At 39.0% G+C, this 25,776-nt stretch overlaps 3 protein-coding genes across 3 annotated transcripts in view; 1 reads left to right on the plus strand and 2 right to left on the minus strand.

Annotated features, from left to right (window-relative positions):
* Positions 1–25,776, plus strand: part of LOC145484217 (TNF receptor-associated factor 6-like) — a 204,127-nt gene that overhangs the window by 106,137 nt on the left and 72,214 nt on the right. The gene's annotated exons all lie outside the window — the stretch shown is intronic.
* Positions 4,585–25,776, minus strand: part of LOC145484249 (TNF receptor-associated factor 4-like) — a 39,155-nt gene continuing 17,963 nt past the window's right edge. Inside the window, exon 7 of the mRNA XM_081462888.1 lies at positions 4,585–5,236. Coding sequence (XP_081319014.1) covers positions 4,676–5,236 — 561 coding nt within the window. The 3' untranslated portion in view covers positions 4,585–4,675. The remainder of the gene's footprint in view (positions 5,237–25,776) is intronic.
* Positions 15,232–20,155, minus strand: LOC145484300 (TNF receptor-associated factor 6-like). Its single transcript, XM_081462944.1, has 2 exons — positions 19,861–20,155; positions 15,232–15,391 (listed from the first exon to the last, which is right to left on the minus strand). The coding sequence occupies exons 1-2, from the start codon at positions 20,091–20,093 to the stop codon at positions 15,319–15,321; spliced, it is 306 nt and encodes a 101-aa protein (XP_081319070.1). The 5' UTR covers positions 20,094–20,155; the 3' UTR covers positions 15,232–15,318.

A 25,776-nucleotide genomic window follows, 5' to 3' on the forward strand; every position in this document is an offset into this window, starting at 1 on the left:
GGGGTAGTCGTTATTTTTGCCATTGTGAACATTTTAGTTTGAATGTTGGGTTGATAAAGTTACTTTGAAACCATGTCTGTCAACGGGTTGCTATGTTTTTGGTAGTAAATGTTCGTTTAGAACAACTGAACCTACTAATTATTTTACTCGCTAACGTGATTATCAATTTCAACTGAACCTACTAATTATTTCACTCGCCAACGTGATTATCAATTTCTTTCAAGAATGGTAAGCATGGTTTGGGAAGCAACCAGTCGAAGTTATCGTCATCGTCATTAACTCAAGAACCACGTGATCATAACAAATTTTCTTTGAGGATGTGTTTGTCTAAGACCGCAAAATACAGAAAGCAACAACTTCCCTAAAGTAGCGGCGTGCCTACTCCCACCCGTCCACTCTTCCCAACCTCCCGTCTGAAATAGCGATACTAAGGTTCAGTTGTATAGATCAGGAGACTGTTATTAATAAAACCCGATATAAGCGATAATTAAGGGAAGGTATCGCAAATACCCTGACTGAAGCGTTGTAAAATGAATATTCGTACTTTATCAGTTCATGTTGAGCTACAATTTTCATCTAGTATCAGCAAAGTAGTACAGGAAACTTCTTTTAAAATTAATATCATTTTGAACAGGAGTGTATTGAAAGGAACGCTTCTTCAAACTAAAATTAAAAACTCGACCAGCGTACTGAGATTTTGCAGATAACGTAGCAGTTCGATAGCAATACGTCACGAAGTAGTAATTTACGGTATCTGACTTGCTTTCCTGCCGACCACACGGACAACACGGTCCAGACACGAAGAGTCTACCCAATTGGCAGCAACATAAATTTAAACTGGAACAAAGAATTTCATCTCACGTTTTAAGAACTGTTTTTACGAATTACTCTCTTTCATTGCGTAAGAGAGTTCAGTTATATCAACTTAACATAACGTTTTTTGCTCCCGAAAGTAACGGGCTCGCGAAAGTAGCGCGCCCCAAAAATTGCTAATTCTGAGAGTAACAAGGGTCGTTACTTTGGGAAGTTTACAGCAGTCGCTTATGTACTTAAGGTATGCTCTGATAAAGCAATACGTAAGATAAGTTCAATTCAGATTGAGATCCGCCTTAGCGTTTACTCATCGGAATTTATTAAAGTTGATTTAATGCAGGAAAAGGTTCAACATCTCTTTGTAACATGTTGAACTAGTATATTGTGATGAAGTCACCTGCTTCTTATCATGAAGCTTAGGCTGATGTAAAAATGTCTGTTAAGCAGTTGATATTTAATTTAATTGTAGACGTATCAAGACTATATAACATTTGTAGAATTACTTTTTTGTGTTTTTGTGTTTGATTATTTTTTAAAATAAAACAAACGGATGATTAAAATTTTAACAACTAAGTAAACTTAAGTTTTAGTTAAATCATGCTGCAGTGTACAAAAACTATGTTTGACTAAGTGATTCAATATAAATCTTTAAGTTGTTTGTTCTTTGGTTGAATTGGTGCGTGACAGAATAAACGATTGAATTGTGGCTCAAGACCTCACTCCCAAAGTGCCTCTTTCCATGTGGGAGTATAAAAGAGTATAGTCAAATTGTCACAGTGACTTAACAAAAATCAGGGGTGGAAAAGACGTTAAATTAAGGAGTTGCAGGTATGCGGCAAATGAAAAAACATGCCGATTCACGGCGGGAGTCGTTCCCATGCACTGGCGGATCCAGACCTTGGGCGTAGGGGGAGGGGGAGGGGGGGGGGGGTGGTTTTATTTTGCTTGTTCTGCCGACTTTTCGTCCTTCTGCGATTTTTTCTTTTTTTTACCCTTAATAAGGGGGGCGCCTCCCCCCGGGCCCCCTGTAGATCCGCCACAGCCATGACCATCTTCAGCCTTAGTCGGACGCTCTAAGAAGTGAGCTATGAGGAGACTCGTGACGAGCTAGGTCGTTTACAAGGTTCATAAGGTTCAAATGTAACGTGCGTCCTGCACTCTGCTGGGAACAGCAATTTGATGTCGACAGCATACTGTTTTTTTTTTTTTTACTCAGTAAATGAAATGAGAAGCCGTTAAATTCAAAGCGTGGCGTAAAGAGAAGAAAAACATCTCTGTGACCGTAGTCGAACCCATTACCAGAGCGTTACCCGAGTTGTGTTAACATACCATCTCGGCAGAAAAGCATAAGTTATTGTTCACTGATTAGCAAGAGACAGAAAATGTGAGCACAGTAAATAAGAGCGTTATGGAACCTACGACATAAAAGCATTGTTTGGAAAAAATGCCTAATTTAATCTGTAATCGTATCTATAACAAAATTCTCGATCATGATTGGTTCTCTGCGCGCCTATTTGTCACGTAATCGGTGCGCGTTCACGTGGGTGTCCAATTACAGGTATCCAATTTGAACTTTTTGTAACTGGATACCTATAATTGGATACCCAAGTGATTTTGACGTCGAATGCGCGCGCTTTAATGACTTTCCTCGCAATGTTTCCTACAGTTTTGAAAACTTATGAAAAGTGCTACAGACGTTTTCGCTCAAAAGAACTTCCCAAAAGACATTTTTAATTCTGAAATTTGTTACAAATACGATTAACTAGTAACTGGACCTCGTGAAGTACAATTCAGGGAGTAATCTTGCTCGTATTTTCAAATCTTGAAATTACTCGCATGATTACTCCCTGAATTGTACTCCTCTCGGTCCAATTACTATTACTAATCACCATATGATCTCCACGTTTTAATATGTCGAGCGTTTCGGTAGGAAGTTTTTCCCTTAAGTTGAAACAATCTCGTTTACGTCACTTCGCCGATGCAATACCTTTTCATCTTCCCCATTACTACACGGCAATCGTTTGCAACTGTAGCTTAAGGCTTTGAACACTTAAAGGCCATCGTCATCAATAACGTCCTTGAACGTGACGAGTTGATACTCGGGGCTTTTCCGCTCCAAACCAAGTAATTATTACAGTATTACTCTTTCCATAGCTTCCAGTTCTCGAGGATCTCGCCACTTAATTGACCTCAAATCAAAATGTTGCAAAGACAATGATTTCTGGTGGAATAACATTGAAAATTGTGATGCTTTAAGCGGCGAGGAACCGGAAGTTGTTTTCGCTCGTAGGTATTCATAGACAGCAGACGTTGTCTACGAATGTGAACTACACTTTCGCTGCAACATGTAATATTAGATGGCAGAGAGAACCTTAGACGAACCTCATCAATCAAGGCTTAATCTGGCTACTGTAACTCAAGATACACAAGGTGAAAGCGTATTTTAATATATAACTGTTCATATAGCATAAATTACAAAGCTGTTTCAGAACATAAGCGTGCATGTAAAGAATGTTTGCCAAATTAGCATATTATAACCTTAAATTAAGGTATGTCCGCCATTTTGAATAATCAAATCCAGCCGGTGTCAGAAACTCGTTTGTCCAGTTTGGCTATGACGTTAGTGCTTTCTCACTGGCTCACAGCCAAGCCTTTTGTTCTTTCGCTTTATAAATGCGACACCACCCGGATGTTGGGCGGCCAGTTAACTCCACCGTAACATACAGATTTCTCTTAATCTCTCTTAAAACAATACCTCCTGGATATATAATCAAGTATTCTTCTCAACCACTCCCCTAAACATCCCCAAAATATCCCCTCACAGCCTGCATTTCATTAATCCCCTACATATACCTACAGAATCCACTTCTCATTAATCCCCCACATATACCTACACAGCCTACATTTCATTCATCCCCTACATATACCTACACAGACTACATCTCATTAATCCCCTACATATACCTACACAGCCTACATCTCATTAATCCCCTACATATACCTACACAAACTACATCTCATTAATCTCCTACATATACCTACACAGCATATTACTCATTGATCCTCCACATAAACGTACACAGCAAGACATCTCATTAATCCCCTACATATACCTACAGAATCTACTTCTCATTAATCCCCCACATATACCTACACAACCTACATTTCATTCATCCCCTAAATATACCTACACAGACTACATCTCATTAATCCCCTACATATACCTACACAGCCTACATCTCATTAATCCCCTACATATACCTACACAGACTACATCTCATTAATCCCCTACATATACCTACACAGACTACATCTCATTAATCCCTTACATATACCTACACAGCATACTACTCATCGATCCCCCACATATACCTACACAACAAGACATCTCATTAATCCCCTACATATACCTTCCTTCACAGCGTAAATCTCATTAATTCCTTACCATTTATTGCAAATTATTTTTTTTTATTTTGAAAGAGCCATAGCTCATTAGCAAGCTGTTTATGATTCCATTTGATTAATAAAGAAGTACAGCGGGCGAAACTCGATTAATCAAGCTTTACACAAGTTTTCAAGGACAAAACATTGCTTTTATTTCGAATTATTCAACCCTTTTCTTCGTAGGTTTTACTTCTCAGCTCTCTTATCATCGAACGAAAACATAATATCTGTCAACAACCATGTTGTTGGTCAGCGATACACTCATACACTTCATACACAAGTCGAGATACCTAGGAAGGAAAGTGCCGAAGGTAGGTTCAATTTCCTGAATTATCCTTGAATTATAACGTTCTTTGTGTCTCTTAGCCTCCTGAAAAGGGCGCGTGTGAAAACTGATCATAGAAATAACAAGAGAACCTTAACTGGATGATGGGCCGATGTCAACCTGAAAAAACAAAGTGCCATCAACAATATAGCGCCTTGAATGAAGTGCCTCGTGAGAAACAAATTGAGCAAACCCGAGCCCAAGATTGCTATCCTCACTCTTAGGCCTTGCAAAGGATTCTGGGTGATTGCCTGACGTGAAATGTTGGGTAATGTCTTGCCGTTCGACTAGATCTTCTTGTTGATCAATCAATGTAAACGTAACTTTCCTCTTGAAAGGCCAGGGTAAGATGGCGTCATATTCACCTTTCATGACGAGGATGTACACTGATAAGTGAGTATTCTCGTAAGTTCCATCACCGTTCGGAGCCATACGTACTTTACTTTTTAACTTGTAGCCACAACTCTCTGTTCTGTCCGTGTAAAATGGAAAACTACCGATACTTAGCATTTCCCCGGCCTTCGTTTGCCTCAAAACTTCACTAAAGTGTTCAATCTTCCAAATAAACGTCCGTGTTTCAAGTTTGACACAAGCTAAGTCAAGATGGGGTTTCACGTCAGATTCAAGATGCGATTCCATTTCTTGTCGTTGAACCTACAAGATAACATGTAATTATTCAATCGCGTTAGGAAGTTTATGGTTTCATACGTTAGCAGACAGTGAGGTCTCGAAACTTGAGGAGCGTGCTATACTGTAAACTTGCATGTATTTCGACTGGAAATTTTTTCAATCCCGATCTCGTCCCTTTGTACTTTCTAGTCGTGATATATATGCATAGTTTACAGCTGATCATGCTTAACACGAAATCAATGCAATGGAACTTTGCTTTCCTCAAAAAAGATGTTCAGCCATGTACGTACTATTTCAAACTAAAACACTGTAAATACTCTTCTTAACCGCTCACTAATCTACTCAACTATCAAAGTAAACAATCGGGGAATAGTTGGACTTTGGCGTGCTCTGTCTTAAGGCAATGTAGGCTAGCTTCTTTCACGATAACTGAATTGAATAATAGCCTTCATTTGGTAAGAAAATATACTCAGATATTTGTACGCGGACATCATCGGTTGCGAGAAGGGATGAGTTAACGTTTTCTGAGAACTGCTTTGAGGAACAGGAAATGTCCAAGGACAAATTCGCAAGCATATTTTCGCGTCTAATGGACGATATTGTGTTAATGATCTTTTAAATAGTTTCCGCAACAAGCGCAGTTTTGACAATAGCCCAGTTTCGTATTCCCGGCCGTATTGAAGCGAGTTGTGTAAAAACTAACCAAAGTGAGGCTAATGCAGCGAATATAGCTTTGAAAACGGTTAAGCATCACTGTTGTGCTTTTAACTGCACAAATAGCGCCCAAAGATGACCCGGAACTTGCAAATGTTAAATTTATTTCCAATCCCTTAAGACAACGCAAATAGGTATTATGCTGCGGAAATGTCAATAGGTATTATGCTTGTCGTCTGGACAGTTAAAATTTTACGAAGCACACCAGAATATGTTCAGTTCATTTCGAAGGAGGTCTTAGCCCGACTAAATTGAATCATGTTCCCTCAGTTTTTGTATTCCCAGAACATCTTCAGTGAAAACCTCCAAAAAGTCGTATTGACCCCGTGGAGAGGTCGAAAGCAGCGAAAGGAAACATCGCAGACGTCGAAGATTAAGACATCAAGCCGGAATGAATGGATTATGGCTCGAAAGAGGAATATTCTGCCTTTAAAGGAGGCCATACTCCTTATTAAGAGCCCCTGTACGTTGATGCCGAGGTCCAAACTGATTTAACAGCCTCCGACATTGAAGTAATGGCTGATTGTAAGGAAATTTGGAAAACAAAATTCAGCTTTGTTGAGCATGTTTGTTAAAACAATCAGACGGTCAGGTTTTACACTGGCATTCCATCACTGGCTTGCTTATTTATCGTGTTTTTTACAACCAATTGCTTAAAAAATGAAATATTGGAATGGCAAGAAAAAAAACCGAGAAGGACGCTTATCAGGTTGGTAAATATTGCTTTCACATGGAAACTCAAACTAATTCAACTATTCACTGTTATAATTTACATTTTTTTCATGTACTGGTTTTTTAGTTCCCCTCCCAGTCTTCTCAATTGGGTAAATATTTAAATGCCTCACTCTTTCATATTTAAGGATTAAAATTGTGCAGTTTGGAAAAGATGTCAACATTTCCAAGGGAAAAGGCTTCCAACTTGAAATAACCTTTTATACGAGCAACTCGTAAAGAAGTTAACTGTGCTACTAAATTTTGGTAAAAAGTCTTTAATCAGCTTTCCTTAACAATAGAAATGCTTTGATTTCAATTTAATCGTAAGCTATTTCTAATTAATATTAATTAATTAATTAATTAATAATTAATAGGAAGAAAAAGACCGAAACAAGCCAGGCCCAAAGTGCCATTTAATTTTTTTTTGCAGAGTTTCTTTTAGTCCCTGTGAGACTCTGACTTGGTTTGTTGGTTGGTCACCTGGCTGATGTTTATTCACTTTCCAAGGGATCTGTGTCCAAAATCTTCACAACCTGGATAAACATGCTTTACCATACGTTTAAAGACATTTTGATAGTGTGGCCTAAAAGGTAGCAGGTAAAGAGACATTTACCAAAGATTTTAGCTAAGTTTCCTCCAGTCGAACAACAGTCATTATTGACTGTACTGAAATAAAAATTCAAAAACCACCGACCCATCTGCGCAGAAAGTTACATGGAGGAATTACAAAAGCTCAAACAATTTTAAATTTTAGTAGGAATTTCTCCTACTGGTGCGTTTACCTTTGTCTCACAACTGTGGTCAGGAGGTGCTTCTGACAGGAAAATTACTATGAAAATCAGGTGTGATTGACAAATTGGAACCCAATGATGACTGTATGGCAGGCAGGGGTTTCAATATCAGGGATTTAGTCACAAAGAAAAGGGCCACTTTAAACATTCCTCCTTTTTCCAGCGGTAGGCAGCTTTCCACAAAGTCCACAAAGGCATGTACAAGAACACGACAAATTGCAGTTGTACGGATACACCGTTGAGATGGCTATTCAAAAGTTGAATGATCTTGCCAATCTCTCTGGCCTCGGTTGCTGATCAAACAGCGACAGTCCGTGCCGCCCTTTGTAACCTAATGAAACCCTTCGTGAAGTAATGGGACAATTTGAGGACAAGAACTTGATAGTTCAATTAGCCGCTTAAAATATCCATAATGTTGCTCTTGCACAATAAAGTGAATAGCTATTTATGTCCAAAGATGTTAACTGGAGAAAAATTCTGCGAACAAAAACTGCAAAAAGCAATTAAGACTATTATTATCATCATTATCATTATTTTAAAAAGAAGCGACTTTTTAAAACATTTAGCTATGAAAAATTGCGAAATTTTTTTTCTTAGAAACAGTTCAGAAAATTTTAAAAACGGTTAAAAATACACGACGTTTTGACGTTCTCGGACGTCATTATCAAGTGAAAAAAAAAAACAGTATGACTATTCTACAAATACAAGAAAAACAATAGTTCATTAAAAAGAAGTAACATGAAAATATGCTGCTGCTGCACTCAGAGTGACTCCATCAGTGCTAAACTCTTTGTTTAGCTTGCAACATATTTTTAAGTTACCTTTACCGTTTTTAACCGTTTTTAAAAGTTTCTTAAATGTTTTTAAGAAAAGTTTTTTTTCGCAATTTCTTATAGCTAAATATTATTGTTTTAATTAATAATCTAGCTTGACCCAAACAGTTATTTACAGGCCTTTTTAAAGTCCTACTCATAGAAAAGTATCTAACCTACTACAGGTTTGCTGGGAGTAAACTATATTTAACTTTGGGAAATACAATTTCAGCCCATCAAAGAAACTGGTAACTTTTTGAAGTATTGGCTTTCAAAATTGTTCTTCAAATACAACCTCCTGCATGAAAAATTCTTCATTTGTGCCATATGCCATAAGGTAATCCCATTTGTATGTAGAACAAAACGTAGATGGTATTGTAATATCCATGGTCTTTTCAAGAATGAAACTGGTAAGCCTTCAAATAAAACTTTCATGGTAGTCTCGTTCTTTTACAATTAGATAAGCGTACATAATTACAAAATGACGAAAAATTAGTCGTCCAGTCCGACTTGAGCGAGTAGGGATCAGGAACAGTTCCATCGTCGTTTACCAACTTCACAGAAATACCTATCTGGTCTCCTTGCTCGTCTATGATTTCGATATCAAGTTCGTGGACTTTTACATACAAATCCAAAAATTCTTTGCGACGCTTATTCGCAACACTGATTCCCCGCAGTTGTAAGTACTTTTACAAATCAGGAACTTTCATTCTGACGAATTTAGGTTCCATTTCTTTAACTGAGATTGTTTTAAAAAACCGTACGTAGTTACAAACAACGTAAAAATGTTAGTAAGTACATTAATTCGTATGCCGCGAAAGGATATTACCCAGCTTAAGCCTTGCTTCCGTACCATGTTCTATGCTCGACCCAGAGTAACCTGGTATACGAAACTCAGCAATTGGGGAACATCACTCGGATATTTGCCAGTTTTAGCTGGGGCATATTAAGTCACGTGACGCGTTTAAATCAATCCCGCGCGAGCAAAAATATGGATTATAATGAAACATATCAATGAAAAGAAAACAATATTAAGAAGAACCCCGTCTCGAAATTCCCGCTAAAGATTATTTGGAACAAAAAGTCATTTTCCTTGAGTTTAGTTGTATATAAAAATTACCACGTCTTCTCGATCTTCCTAATTATCTCCTATAGTTAGTGTCTTCCCTAATTTTAACCTAATTAATTTAATTGTCTTGAACTATATGACTCAAGAATGAGCTAAAGAGTCGCGCCCTTGATTTCTAACAAATGCAATCAATAAATGTCAGTCAGTGTAAAACGCAGACGGCGGACAGCAGACTGCAGACCGGGGGGAAAATGCAGACTGAGGGTAAAGTGCAGACTGAAGACCTGGGGTAAATGCAGACTCCGGCTGCAGACTACAGACTTAAGTATAGTGTCGTGTTGTTTCCATTATCGAGTGCTGACCGTAAACAGGATTATTCAGGCTGATGGCAGTGAAAGTCTGCACTCTGGTAAGCCTGAATATCACTCAGGTTAGCCTAAGCAACGCTCTCTTTGGCCTGTTTACGGTTAGCTTTATTTTCAATATGGAAATGGTAGTTGACGGTTCAGTTAAAAAGTCTGTAGTCTGCAGTCTGCATTTTACCCCTGGTTTGCACTCTGCATTTTACACTGACCGATCAATAAATACCGCCGTACTGTACTTGAGATTCGTTATATTTCAACCCAGGCGGTGTTGGACACGGTTCACGTGACAGTATTTGACCAATCATATGTCGTCTCAGCCGGAGCAATGGCGGACACATTTTCCGCTGCGAATGGAGAGTAGGTTGTCGTTTCTCGACCGATTTCTGCACTCATCATGAGAATCAAACGAACCTTTCCTAGGACCTGCTAATGTAATATCTAGACCAGTTGTTTGCCAAGCCTCAAGTGCAGGTAAGCAATTTTTGCATCAGAACCAGTCAATGGAAATCATGCTATTTTGAAAACGTTTGTTTACCACACGCGCTTGACATGGATATTCTTTTGGTCGTTTGCGGGGTAACAGGGATCAGTATTGTGAATTATTTTTGCGCGAAACTTTAGTTTGAGAGTTGAACGTTAAGAAAAGTCCGGCGGGCCCAGGCGGGCCCCGCCGTTTTAACGGTCGAAATCCGGCAGGTTTCTTTCACAGGTCACAGGTCACAGGTCACAGGTCACCAAAAAATATGCCAAAACGTCATAAAACGGAGGGTTCTGTATGTTTTGCGAAACGTGGATAGAATTTCTATTTTTATGTGACACATAATTTAGCCTTTGCATTTTTACGTGAAAAGTGATTTTTTCTGTTAACGTGAAGCTGTTTTCGAATTTTTTGTGATGCATGAAAAGGCCAATTACTTATGCGTGAAATTGTTTTCAGATTAGGTATAGGGGACCCTCTTGTTTCTGTTTAGTACATACTCGTTGTAAAGATTTCCAAAAAAATATATAGAAATAAAACAGTTCAATTTGCTATCATAATGAATTATCTTATTACGATAAAATATATTAACACTACATGTCTGAAAGCTACATTTCAACCCATTTCGTACATATACCGCCCCTAGGAACTTTTTCATTAAAATTATAGAGTAAAACATTTTAAGTTAGGGTTTGTTGCATGGAAACATCGATAAACCTCTCGGGAATCTCGGTAATTGTTACATCGCGAAATTTACTGAGTGTTTTGATTGTGACCTGTGACCTGTGACCTGTGAAAGAAACCTGCCGGTCAAAATCGGACTTGAAGCTGGGGCATTTTCCTTGATTTGTCAGATGTTCGCGGTATTTCGCGGGAGTGATTGTGTGATTTCTACCCTTGTTTTAAGAGTTTAATTTTGTGGTTCAGCTTGGTCAGCTTGTTATATCTTAATGTTTCCTTGTTTATTATTTTTTTTGTAGTGTGTATGTCATCCGTTTGTTTGGCCGATGTTCAAGATTTTTGGATCCTGCTTTGGATGCTAGTCCATTAAAGATATCAGCTCATTCACAGTGAATTTTCACTATCATGATCACTGCCTGTCTTGAATTGTTATCTCTAACAGAAATTTACTACTCTAGGATGGGATGTTATTGTTCAGTCATCTATGGCTGATTATTTTGATCTCCCACTTCTTTATGCTTGTTTTCCTTTGAATGTTGGTAGTAGTGGGACATTATACATAAGCTTAAATCAATAAATAATAGGTGTTTCATGTGTATAGTTCCGCATAATTGTCAACCCACCTGGAGCAGAACGAGCCAATGTTTGAAGCAAATGCTGAATTACCAATTGGTATTTTAAAAGACTATGGGCTTGGAGTTAACTTTGCTATCATGATTTCCCAAGAACTAAATCTATCCACTTACACTGTAGTGATCAAACAGGGAAAGCTACAGCATGCTGCTGTTTAGGATACCAAATTTAGAATGGAATAGGCCAAAACAGAACACATAATGGCATAATGCAAGTGACTACTTAGAAAGCTGCATGGCAATCCCAAGTTTTAAAAGCTACTGCAATTGTTCAATATAGTGCATCTACTTTTATTTTAAAATGTTGTTACGATTTGGTTATCTCAGTCAAAACATCTCACTATAGATGATCTAAGATACAGCTACATGCTAGATTATTCTGAATTTATTTGGTCGCAGTCATTATCATTACACGAGGAAGTGCTGTGTCAAAATTTTTAACAGCCAATGTAGGAAATGTTAATATCGGTACATGATCACTGTGTTGCTGACCACAGGACTTGCAGTAAAGAACAAATTTTAAACTGACAGATATTTCAAATGACCTACATAGCGCTGTTTTGGGTGAAGAGCTCCCTTTAGTTTACACAAGTTACGTTGAACCTTAAACATCAGCAGAGGTGTGATATGAGGACATGCAATGAAGGCATGTCAGAATCATGAGCTATTCATTCATTGCTTATTCACCGTGTCTATCATTCACAATCTTCCAGTTTTATTTGCTAATTTATAAGTGAACTTAGTGTTGACCGCTGTTTCCGGAATATGGTTTTTGTGCTATTTTGCTGTTTTTTTGTTGTGTTTGTCAGTACTTTGCAAATATGCGGTTTTTAAAAAAGTATACTTTGGAATTGAATTATTATTTGCAAATTATTATTATTTGCAAATTATTTTTTTTATTTTGAAAGAGCCATAGCTCATTAGCAAGCTGTTCATGATTCCTTTTGATTAATAAGGAAATACAGCGGGCGAAACTCGATTAATCAAGCTTTGCACAAGTTTTCAAGGACAAAACATTGCTTTTATTTCGAATTATTCAACCCTTTTCTTCGTAGGTTTTACTTCTCAGCTCTCTTATCGTCGAACGAAAACATAATATCTGTCAACAACCATGTTGTTGGTCAGCGATACACTCATACACTTCATACACAAGTCGAGATACCTAAGAAGGAAAGTGCCGAAGGTAGGTTCAATTCCGGCAAGTTAAGATCGAATTCGAAGAGGTCAGAAACGGAAATAATTTATCTTTCAACGGTAGAGATTCGACGAACCGCGAAGCTTCGATTCCTAAAATCATCTGTTCAGCACTGAAAATGGTGGCTTTGTAAATCGAGCAGAAGTCATCTACAACTATCACCTGGCTTGCGGAACATTTGATATGGATGTCATTCCAGATTTCTTTCAGCATCGGAAGCGAGCGAACCTCCTGTAAGTCATACTTCCACATCACCATCAGCGCGCGGAGATGTTTGCTGTTCAGCGATCAGATGAAAATGCGCTCTAGGGAAATTTTCTCCCGGTATGCTTTGCGAGTCGTGTCCAACACCGCCTGATTTCAACCCTGCGATGCGGATTATACCGTAACGCTCCGGTCCACAACGTATTTACTTTTTCAAGCGTAATTACGTTCACCTGAGCACGGCGTATAAAATAAACATTGTTTCTAACGACTGTTTTTAAAAATATTTATTTTTCTTTTTTAAGTTAAAATTTTTTAGAAAAATATACCAGCTCCCTTATTTCGAGCCCCCGCTATCTTGAACAGTTTTTCATTCCCCTACTGGGGAAAACGAGATCCCAGTGTAAAAATAAGTATCTAATTCTCCAAATCTTGTCGTTAATTGTAAAATATTGTCAAAAGTAATGAAAGAAAGTGTCGAAGTTGATCCAAATACCTTTTTTTTGCAGCCCATCTGTTCATAAGGACAAGAGATTAATGACAATGGACGGTCGTTTGCGGTGTGGTCTGGAATCTGAAAGACAGATCAAGACTTAAACGATAAGAACAACCAACCAACCGATCTTCAGTGCGTCCCAGCGACTCACCAACCGAAAAAAATTTTTGACTGCAATTTTACTTATTCGCGTAAGAAGCCGACGAGCTAGACTTAAGGGGTAGGGGGAAGTACCTTAAAGAGAGAGCTCGCTCCCAGGCTACCGCTTACGCTCAGCCGGATCATGTGATCAACTAAACACAAAACCCGTGGCATGGAGAGAAAAATCATGGAGAGAATAATAATAATAATAATAATAATAATAATAATAACAATAATAATGATGATGATGATAATAATAATAGTAATTTGCATTTATATTGCGCAGGTTACATGAATATATGAATGATGAGTGTAATTTCAGAGCTGAACAAAGAGTTTCCAGCAATTTGATTGGTCGAGCGATTCCTTATATGACGCTATATTCACTGCTCCAGGCGCTGAATATAACATTTTCGAGGCCTGGTTACTAAGCTCGCCACCTTTGCTATCTCGGCAAGTAAACATGGCGGACAGTTGCTGAATCAAATTTCTATTTATTCGAAAAACATCACTCCAAGTCCAGGATATTTGGAAGGATGGAGAATTTTCAAAATCACTGCTGTCGACCTTGGACCAAAATTTCTTTCAATAACTCGTAATCAAGGAATTTAAGAATCGCAAACGCAGTGGTTACGTTGATCGCCAGCAGGTCAGACCGATTGTCGAAATTTACTTTTCTTCGAACTGAAGCTACTCACTTTTAGATGGTGATGACAGCTGTGAATGAGGTCAACAACGATAAAACAAAGGTACGGGATGAATTTAGTTTTCGTAGTGTTTCGCTTGTTTGTTTTACTGCCGAACTTGATGTGTAAATTGATTCACAATCGCTGTAACCTTACATATAAGCTTATTATTAAAACTCCGGCTGCATGCGTGTATGCAAACGAACAGTCTGTTTTAGTCGTTATTCTGTGTTTCACCTCGGAAAATTATACTAAAACAGTCATTCGCCTCAGGCTCGGTGAACATTGGTGAATATTCACCTCGACTTCGTCTCGGTGAATATTTACTAATGTTCACCTCGCCTTCGGCGAATAATTGTTAAATATATGATCACCTGCGCATTACAAAAGTGAGCTATGAAACAATTAAAAACTAAAAAGTATAATAATCTAAGATGAGCTAAAACCTACAATAAAAACTAGATAAATAAAGAAATTTTTGACTGCAATTTTATTCATTTGCGTAACAAGCCGACGAGTTAGCCTAACATGTCATCTCACGTGACATTTTGCAGCATTTTACGAGATTATTGACGTTTGCAATCCGTCCTTTATCTTTCCCAGTCTTCACAATTCGAAATGATGCCACGAAGGTTTAAACCGAGGCAGGGTGCAGCAGTGTAGCGGGTCAACCACGGAACTTATTCTAAGAAGGAAGTATGTGTAGTCGGGCATTGCTTTTCTCTCTTCCTGGGCCTAGGGACCGGAGCAGGGAGAGGATGCAACCTCGCTTTTGGTACCTTATATTGAAATAGGCTATGCACCCGTCTACGTTGGTAGAGGTGCAGTTTAAAAAAAATAATAGCCGACTTAGATTTCCTCCTCGAAATTCCAATTATTATTGGGCTGAAGAGAAAACTGACAGAACTGACTAGAACCTTCATCCAAAGGTCGTTACATTCTACTGTTAATTACAGGAAATATATTCTAGTGTTAGTACCTTTTATACATTAAATTATCCACGAATGTGTTTCCACTGACTTCTCGCAAATATCAGTTCTACATTGGCAGCTAAAATCTAAATGTCATCTTTTAGGTCCCACAACGATAGATAAAAGAAAAAAAAAAAAAAAAGAAAAAGCTCCTTACTTACTCTCTTGGAATTGAACGACCACATTTGTTTGGACAAGGTAATGGGTACTTGGCACACTGTCCCAAATGTCTGCAAGAGAAAATTGGTACATCCTGTTAAATAGAGGCACAACTTTCATAGTGAGAAGTGAGTTACAAGCGTTTCTTTTTCCAATTTTATTTGGCTCTGTTTTAGCATTGTTCCCAAAATAGGCCTTTTTGAGGGAGTTGGGAATCATGTGACCTCTCTTTTTTACATATAACACTACTGTGCTATGAGAAATGGAAGGAGCCAGAGTAAATTTGTAAGATGGGGTTTCCAAAGGTAGGCGCATCCTAGTAGTCCTAGGGTTGCCTAAGAAAGAAGGGCACTCACAAGCAATTGGCACTCACAAGTTTCATAGTAAATGGTTTGAACCCAGGAGTATCAGTAGTTCGTATAGCGTGATCGTCCGGGTGAGTGTAGTTCTGAAAAGAACTGTTGCTGGTGACTGACGTTTCGACAACCTGAGCGGAAGTCATCTTCAGAGTCAAGTGAATAGTGTTTGTCAGTCGATGATGTTATAAGTATGGTCCGTTGAACGTGACTGGTCAGTATAGCCATGATGGTAAATTGGCTGAAAGACTCGTGTAAAGTTTGTCATCAGTCATTGGTGGGTTTCGATCCGTCTATTGTTAGTCAAATAGGTCGGTTTTTGGTCCGTGTATTGTGAAGTCGGTCTGTTAGAAGTCCGTTTGTCGGTTTCGTTTCCGTCGTGGATAAGTCTTTTGTAAGGTGCCGGTAGTTGTTGACATCTGTTAAGAGGCGTTTGTTCTAGGTTAGTGTACCAACTTTCCAGAGTCAATCGTTGAAAATAGTTTGTACTGTAGGTTAAGCACTGAGCAGAGTCCCACTCAATGTTGTGGTTTGTCAGTTGATGATGTACAGCAATGTGATTGTTGGCATCACCATTTCTTGTGGCTCGTTTGTGTTCAGTCAGTCTTGTGTTAAGGTTTCTGCCAGTCTCACCAATGTAGGAAGCTTTTTTACAAGATCAAGATTTTTTACTGACAAGATCAAATGCTCCGACTGCCAGGCTTCCTACAAGACCCGTGAAATAATGATACATGAACGCTCCTCGTTCTTGAAACGTGACGACAAACTTGAGTCGATTCGTGTGAGATACTCAACGATTCGACTCGATTCGCACGGAGTCGATCCGCACCACCGGAAGTCAATAACCGTGAAATAATGATAAATGAACGCTCCTCGTTCTTGAAACGTGACGACAAACTTGAGTCGATTCGTGTGAGATACTCAACGATTCGACTCGATTCGCACGGAGTCGATCCGCACCACCGGAAGTCAATAACCGTGAAATAATGATAAATGAACGTTTGTCGTTTTAAAAACGTGGCGACAAACTTCGGTCGATTCGGTGAGGCACTTAACGAAGCGACTCGATTGGTCGGGAATGTTTCCTGCAAAGTGGAATCGTTTCCCTGGAGGTCTACACGCAGTAGGCAATAACTGGGGTGTGAATTTTTTGACGATTCGAGTCGATTCGCCCGATTCGTCGCGAATCGTCTTTTGCAAAGTCGAATCGTCTCACCGGAAATCGACTTGCGGTAGGCAATAACAGGGAGCGTGAAATTGTTGCGATTCGAGTCGATTCGGACGATTCGTTGCGAATCGTTGTTGCAAAGTCGAATCGTCTCACCGGAAGTCGACTCGCGCTAGACAATAACTGGGGGTGTGAAACTGTTGCGGTTCGAGTCGATTCGCACGATTCGTCGCGAATCGGCGTCGCAAAGTCGAATCGTTTCACCGGAAGTCGACTCGCGCTAGGCAATAACTGGGGGTGTGAAATTGCTACGATTCGAGTCAATTCGCACGATTCGCCGCGAATCGGCCTTGCAAAGTCGAATCGTTTCACCGGAAGTCGACTCGCGAAAGGTATAATAGGGTTGAGGACCTGTCATTAGGTTAAAATACAGGCATTTCAATAAAGTTAATACACTCATTCATTCATTCATCCATCCACACGATTCGCCCGTGGCCAACGGTTTGTTTAAAGGCCGAATACTTTGACCACACACTCTCTTTGGTTACAGGATTCTTCTTGAAGGCGCACGTTAATTTCACCTTGTTCGCGTATACAGAAATTACCTAAGTTAATTACGTAATGTTAATCCAGTGATATTGCAATGTTATTCTTCAATTCGATGTGTGCTTTCTTCACTAGAAAAGCTTTGGCTTTGTTCCCCAACAACGATTGGTAACAGAGCCCAAGGTTTTTTACAACTGGATCGATTGGTTAATTTATTATTACTTCACAATCCTTTTTGATAACCTGTTTCTTATTTCTACATTATAGTTAAAGCTCGCAATATATGTTTACAAAAAGACGGCCGTTATGGCGTTTTCCGCGGAATATTGACGCTGGTTTGCGCACTGTATTCTAACATTGTCCGGATCATCAATCAATTCCAGTCCCTTTCTTTGTTTTCCTCACTTGCTTCCTCGCTTTCATGGTATGTTTGCATTCATTACAGTTCGCATAGTAACCTCCTTTTGAGAGATTTCGTTTAAAAGATGGCTGGCTTTTTAGAAGATCGTATGCGTTTATTTCGTTTTTTATCTGTTATTAATTTCGTTGGAACGAGTTTTTAAAGTTATGTTCATTTACGTCGGTTGTGAAAAGGTATGTTTGTGGCGAAAAGCAGGAAATTGTCGTTGATGGAAAGAGAAAGCGGTTGAATGACGAAGACGGAAGTTTTGCTCGTGAGGTGGAAGGTTTTTTTTTTATTTGTTTCCTGCGTTTGGGGATGTGGAACGTCGCTTCCCAGATTTTCACAACTTCAGTTTGAATTCTGGGAAGCCAATGGCAACGGTGCTTGTCAGTTTACAAGAGAGATCTAGGGGCTGTAACAAAGTTTTAGCTGTCGATACAAATACCCATGTTGTCGTCATTTACCACGAATAGCGTGGCAGCTATCTTGCTTCACGAGTAACGAAATGCTGTCGCACTTGTAAGATGTATCAACACTATGGTTATTGGACGCAGGAGGGAAAGCGCCACTTTGCACAGCTGCTAATTTTGATGAATAATGCTAGGATAGATGAAAAGCTAGATCAGAATACAAAACTTAATCTAAAATGTTGTTCCAGTTCCAAATATATTACACCATTTACTGCATAGCCAATTTCAAAAAAAAAAAAGTAATGAACGAGAAAGGGTTTCGTAACAGTTTAAGTTAGCTTAAGGTTGCCCAGTTTAAAATCCATTAAACGTGCATATGTTACTAGATGTTAGCCTTACAAATATAATGATGGATGTACAGCAAATATCCAATTACAACATACTCGATACAGTAAGCTACCAATAGTGAACTGATTTATGATTTAATAAAGAAAAATGAACGTCACCTGAAGATATTCAGCAATGATTTTGAAACACGTGTATTGAAACATGTACTGAGCATGTCAGTGCACTCACATAATCAAATGGATTCCACAACATGTTAAAGGAGTTCAGTCGCGGTATTTTCAGTTATTTTGACCACATACGAAATTACCTTTAAACGGTGTGAAACCTGAAAATAACAGTTTAATAACATAGAAAAACACCAAAAAGATAATTATAACCCATAAAGGAACAAGGATGGCTAAGAATGGAGAACATTAACACGGATTACAAACGACCAATTGGAAAACATGAGGCTAAACATTTCAATATGCGCAAAAGTGACTGAGCTCCTTAACACTCTCCTGTTGAAGTTGCACTATGCTTTACAAAATACAATCGAAACATATCTTACACTAATCCACCAGGTTAAAACAGTTAACAACCACAACAAAAAGCATAGCAACAACGCAAACAATTCTAAATTAAGTCTTGCGCAAATCAACTTCCAACATTGAACAGAGTCGAATCAACAACATTTCAACTCACCCTGCTTAGCACAGTCGCGTTATAATTTATAGTCACGTGCAAAAAGACTTCCGGTATGACAAATCGACAGCAACGGAGACGATTCGTGTCGTAATGATCGAATCGAGTCGAATCGACAACAACACAGCAAACCCTTAATAGCCCAGGTGCGCTATATTTTCTAAGCCTCGTGCGAATCGAATTCAAGGATGACTATTCGACATTAATGGGGCGATTTGTGTCGATTCGATCGAATCGAGTCGAATAGACACAATTTCAGCTCACCTTGAATAGCACAGATGCGCTATATTTTTCAAGTCTCAAGCAAATCGCTTTCCGGCATGACATTCTGACATTAAGGGAGACGATTCAATCGACAACATTTTCAGCTATACCTAAATAGCACAGTCGCGCTATATTTTTTAAGTCTCGCGCAAATCGACTTCCGGTATGACGATTCGACAGCATGAAAGACGATTCGTATCGATTCGATCGAATCGAGTCGAATTGACAAAATTTCCAACCCACCCTCAAAGCCCAGATGCGCTATATTTTCAAAGTCTCGCGCAAATCGACTTCCGGTATGACGAATCGATAGCATTAAAATGTTGAATACATGACATTGCAGCCTTACGACAAAGCACACCTTCTAAAATTTTCCTCGAGGCATTCTTTACAAAACCTGTGGCCATATCTCGTTTGAACAGGCTCCTTAAGCAGCAAATGACATATCAGACACTCAAAGTCATCTTCAACCTCATCGACAAAGTCCTCTTCATAACCCATAGGTAGCCGTTTTCTCAGAGCTTCCGCCATGTCGTAAATTAACACTTGAAAATGAAAGCTTCCTAGGGTCAAACTAAACCTTGCGTAAATCATGACCTTAATTACGTATTCAGAACAGTTGATTGTGTTACCGTTTCACGCAAGTTGTTACTCTATGTGTCATATTGTGTCCATAAATTAAAACAATTCAGAGAAAAAAAAAAACCTGAAAGCCAAGGGAATCTTTTCTTTTCTGACTAGCTCAATTTTTCCAAGCTATTTAGTTTGTATAATCCACCAACTTTTTCCTCTTTCTGTCGCCGATTCCATTAGTACTTGACCACTACTCTACTATTACAAAGAGTGGCGTGAATAGGTTTTCGGATCAACCGATTTGCCCTTAAAAAGCGCACGGATTGTGCATTTTCGTGGTAAATCGAGCGGATTCGCGGATTTTAAAAACGCAGTGGATCGTGGATCAGCTGTTAATTTTGGCGCGGATTCCAGATTGTGCCTGGCTTGATGTTCAGATCTGGGGTCCTAAACTGACGCAATTTGGATCACAGATCTTTCTTAGCCTTGGTCGGTATGTTGATGAGTTCATCCAAATTTTGTCTTTTTTCGAGCAAAGCTCATTTAAACTCAGGTGTGAAACTGTTTTTGGAATTTTACTGTGTTACTGTCATCAAGAACAGAGGCGGATCCACACTTTGAGCTATGGGGCGCGGTTTTGTTTTACTTGCCCTGCCGGCTTTTCTTCCTTCAGTCATTTCTTCTTTTTTCACCCAAAATAAGGAAGGGGGGGGGGGGGCGAGCCCCCCTGGCCCCTCTCCTAGATCCGCCACTGAAGAATGCTGCCTTCTTTACTATTTGTGCAAAATCAACAATGGTATTCACATTTACCACTTTACCTTTGAAATTTTACACTTCTGTTTCCGGATGCAGTTGTGGTTTCGGATTTGAACAAAAGTATCGGCAGATCGACGGATTTGGCGAAAAAAAGCCACGGATCGGCGGATTTGCATACCCTTATTCACTCCCCTCTACGAAATTCTCATCTTTCCTATCTAGGCCATTTTAAAACATAAACAAGTAGTTTGTACGAGAAGAAAAAAGCTGTTTACTATTTTCAAAACTGTTCACTTCTCGGAACATATAATGTTCGCGGTCAAACTTTGGAGCATATTTCCGCGTCAACTGTAGTAGCCTACCAAATTTCAATGGTGTCTGCTGCAAATTGACCGAGAGAGCTCTATTTATACACGTTATGTAATATTGAGTTGATTGTATGACGTCACCATTCCTATCATTTACATATTTTACACATTTTTGAAGCTTAAATATAGGACAACTCGGATTAATATTAATCCGTAAATTATAATAACAATAGATTATAATAGGGTTATTATATTCCAGTACTAGATTATTATGATTCAGTTATAGATTAAGGCACGGCAAAAAATTGGAAGGATTAGATTATTATTAATAATATCATCCGGGTTAATATTAATCTCTATTAAAAATCCAGATAAAATTCCCGTGAATGTTCGGATATATATAACAGATCTATATGACAGACACACTGCAGACATAACACGGGACTGACGGGACATAACACTGATCACATCAGTCACACGACGATCAATTGCATATGCTAGAGCTGGTAGATACCACGATGTTGACCCTAGAAGTAAACGAAAAGGAACAAGCTCCTAAGGGCCAGCGAATCCGTGCCGTGGGCATGTACTTTTACAATAAAGGGGACCTTGAGAAAGGGAATAACTACCAGCTGCGTAGGAATAGCGACAATCCCAAGGACACTAACTGTTTTGAGGTTCGGAGCCGTCAAATCACGATGGCAACTATGAATCTGAAATTCTCCTGTCTCTTGGCGCCTTTTGTGGATGAAAATATTATTTGGGAACTGACATGGTAAGCATATTGTATATGATGTAAAGTTCACGAAAAACTATTTCAGCTGTTTGAAACAAATATTAAGTATGGTGGGACATCATACAGTAGATCATAGCTTTGTATTCATTCCCAGCTTAGCACTTGAGGATGCAAAGAGGAGTAGGGGAGATCCGGTTGACCAGCAATAGCTCACAAAGTACGCGTGGTGTTTAACGTTCATGCCTAAACTATCGTTAAATAATGTCAATCTTCAGAAGCTTTGGACAAATATATTTATCATAGGTAGGAATAATATTAATGCTACATAGGATTGATAGGAATCCTATGTAGGATTAATACTTATCAGATTAATATTAATATTTGCGCGCCGTCTACTAACGATTTGTAAAAAATCTCCTCAACGAGCGAGTAACTCAGATAGTAGAAAAAGAAAGATGTATTAAAGAACAGATTTTTTTCGAACTACTTTTCGTTAGTTGCATTTATTTCACCATTTAAGTTCTCCAAAACTGTCTTTGCGCTGTGAAATTTCGTGCGAAGTTGAAGTTACTACAAAAACAATTGAAATTAAACTAAATTGAATAGCAGAAAGCGAGGAAATTCGTTAAGTGTATTCCACAAAAAATCTCCCAAATACAACAACGATCAGAGAGGTAAACTCGACTGAAATTGACGAGCGAGGGAAACACAGGATTACGCGCCATTACAGCGCCAAGCTACAAACAACCAAGCAAACTCTCATAACTTCAAAACACTCAATTGAATTTACTTACAGTGACTTTCCTTGCCACTGTAAAGTGAACGGAGATTAACTTGCGTTGACTAATCGTCGATGAACGTGTAAAAAAGGCAAAAGATTGACGATTACCGCTAACTTTTAGGAGCAAAATTCAAGCAGCGAAGAAAAAATTCGGCCTGTAGCCCGTATCGTAAAAAGCTGGACCGCTCAAGTGCGAGTGATTAGCCAATCAAATTCGAGGATTTAGGAATCCGGCCAGCTCAGATGCTTGAGAAAAAAATAAGCACGGATATTTGTCCTTGGACATTATCTGTTCCGAGAAGCGAAAACTGTTCGCTTCTCTGAACAGATAATGTCCAAGGACAAATATCTTAGTACAATTTCGCGTCAAATAGAGGCTATTGTGTTTATTATCCTTCAAATATTTTTCGCAACGCGCGCAGTTTAAAAAAAAAATTGGAATATACACAGACAACACAACGATCTTTGCATTGGTGATTCATTGGATGAGGTCATATTCAAGCTCAACAAGGCCTTCGAGGAGTTAGTTACCTGGTGTAAACAAACCTCTTTAGTACCACACCCTAAAAAGTGTAATGGAATGATATATCATTCGGGTATTCCCCAGTTTTAGCTGGGTGATACTAAAAACCATTACTATAACCCAACTAGTGGACTAATGCAAATCCTGCATTTTGATTGGCTACGCTACTAGAGGACTATTAGTAATAGTCCTCGAGTAGCGAAATTGGCGCAATCGAGCGTGACGCTTTCTTTCGTTTCATTCCCAAATAAACATTTCTTTAACTTGCATTTGCTAACGTTATTATTGCCTTTTCTGTCCGACTAGTTGGGTGATACTAAAACAATTAGACCCTTCGCCCTCAAGGGCCACGAGTCAATAGCCCATTCGGCTTCGCCCATAGGCCACGTTCGATATATCAATGTTCTAACATGACATTGAGGCTTTCAGGACTAAATTGCAAATTTGTTAAGTTTCCTTTGTCTCTCAATTACCAAAGAAAAAACCACCAAATATTAACAATTATTCAAAGGCGAATAATTGTTTTAGTATAATTTTCAGAGGTGAATATCAAGGACTACAAAATAACGGACTAAAATATAAAAACACAGACGCAATTGTTCGTGTGCATACACGTATGCAGCCGTAGTTTTAATAACAAGCTCAAATGTGCATCCATTGGCAATCAATTTACTCATCGAGTTTGGCAGTGAAACAAACGAGCGAAACACTTCGAAAAATAAGTTCATTCGGTACCTTTGTTTTATCGTTGTTGAGTTCATTCACAGGGGTCATCATCGCCTAAAAAGGAGTAGCTTTAGTCTGAAGAAAAATAAATTTCGGTCAATCGATCTGACCTGCTGGCGATCGACGCAACCATTGCGTTTACGATTCTTAAAAGCCTTGAATATGAGCCAGTCTTGAGAAGATTTTTGGTCCAAGGGCGACAGCAATCATTTTGAAAATTTTTCCATCCTTTCAACTATCCTAGACTTGGAGTGATGTCTTTCAAATAAATGAAACCTTCATTCAGCAACAGTCCGCCATGTTTACTTGCCGAAATGGCAAAGATGGCGAGCTTAGTAACCAAGCTCTAGCTAGCGGAGTGAATATAGCGTCATATGATGAGCTTTTCGACCAATCAGAATGTCCAATTCTTATATTCACCTCTGGAAATTATACTAAAGAAGTTTGTCCTGAAAGCCTCGCATCCATGTTAGAATTTTAATATATCGAACGTGGCCAATTGCCTGTAACTAGTTTAGAAGCATTTTTGATGGTTTTCTGACGTTTTTGGAAAAAAATAACCCGCAGGAAGTCCAAGACGGCGAGCTGTTTGGATATAATGACCTACTTGCTACTTATCAAATAAACGTATGTATGTATGTATGTATGTATGTGTGTGTGTGTGTGTGTGTGTGTGTACGTACGTACGTACGTACGTACTTACCACTTGTATAACGTCATCTTCGTTCCGGCTAAACGATCGCAACTTTTTAACGCAACATGTCGCAACTCTGTTTGCGCGCGTTTGGCCACCCTGTTGCAACGTATTGTGACATGTTGGGAGTTGTTGGCTCAAATTTGAAAATGGTCAAATTTTGAGCTGACAACAACCAACATGTCGCAACAGGGTGTCCAAACACGCACAAACAGTGCTGCGACATGTTGCGTTGAAATGTTGCGATCGTTTGGCCGGGGCTTTATATCGTTTGATCTCAAAGTAAACATTCCTGGATTCCTCTATAACTTCTAAGTTTCATTATCATTGCATAAATAGTAATATTCTTGAAGTTAATGACTGTTATTAACTTTTAATTATTAACTTAGCCAGTAAAGCCAGTTAGTTTTGTTTCAGCTCGAATTCATTTTGAACCTATCAAAGGTCTCAAAAATGACTAAACTGTATGCAAACTTCTCGCCAGTAGTGTGTTCAAAATTTAACTGAAAGGCGAGGGAGTTTCTTTTGCACGGGCCTGAGAAGAGGACAAGGAGAGATGCGGAACTCTTGAAAAGGAGATGAATGCCTTCCGAAGACAACACGACGAGGAAGTCAGAGTTCTTAATTAAGGAAGAGCGCGAGAAGAAACTGGATACCCTTCAGACGAAGCTTGCAGCCTGTGAACAAAAAGTCAAAAACCTTGGAAAGGAAATCAACATCAATCAAAATGAAGCACTGCGGTCTATGAAGAGGAAGCCAACAGCCAAGAAGACAACTTGTGGAGAGGGTCAGGTATATGTTTCACCAGGGACTAGACAGCGTGAACTGGAACACGACATTAATTTGACACTGGAAGAATTTTGTCCCATTTTCGCCTTTTATTTAAAAAACAGAGCTCAGCCGCACCAACTTTAAAATAACGTTTTTTGCTCCCCGAAAGTAGCGACCCCTCGAAAGCAACGACTTCGCGAAAGTAGCGACCCCCCCCCCCCCCCCCGCTCCTTTCAAATTAAAGAGTCCCAAAGGCTTCTAACTCGAAGGTAACGAGGGTCGTTACTTTCGGAATTTCACAGTTGTCTATTGCGTGCATTATACTTTGATAAAGGAATACGTTCAATTTGGAGTAAAATCCGCCTTAGCGTTTACTCATCGGAGTTTAGAAGTTGATTTAAGAAAATTA

This window comes from Orbicella franksi, chromosome 4 (assembly GCF_964199315.1).
Source record: "Orbicella franksi chromosome 4, jaOrbFran1.1, whole genome shotgun sequence".
Taxonomy (NCBI): Eukaryota; Metazoa; Cnidaria; class Anthozoa; order Scleractinia; family Merulinidae; genus Orbicella; species Orbicella franksi.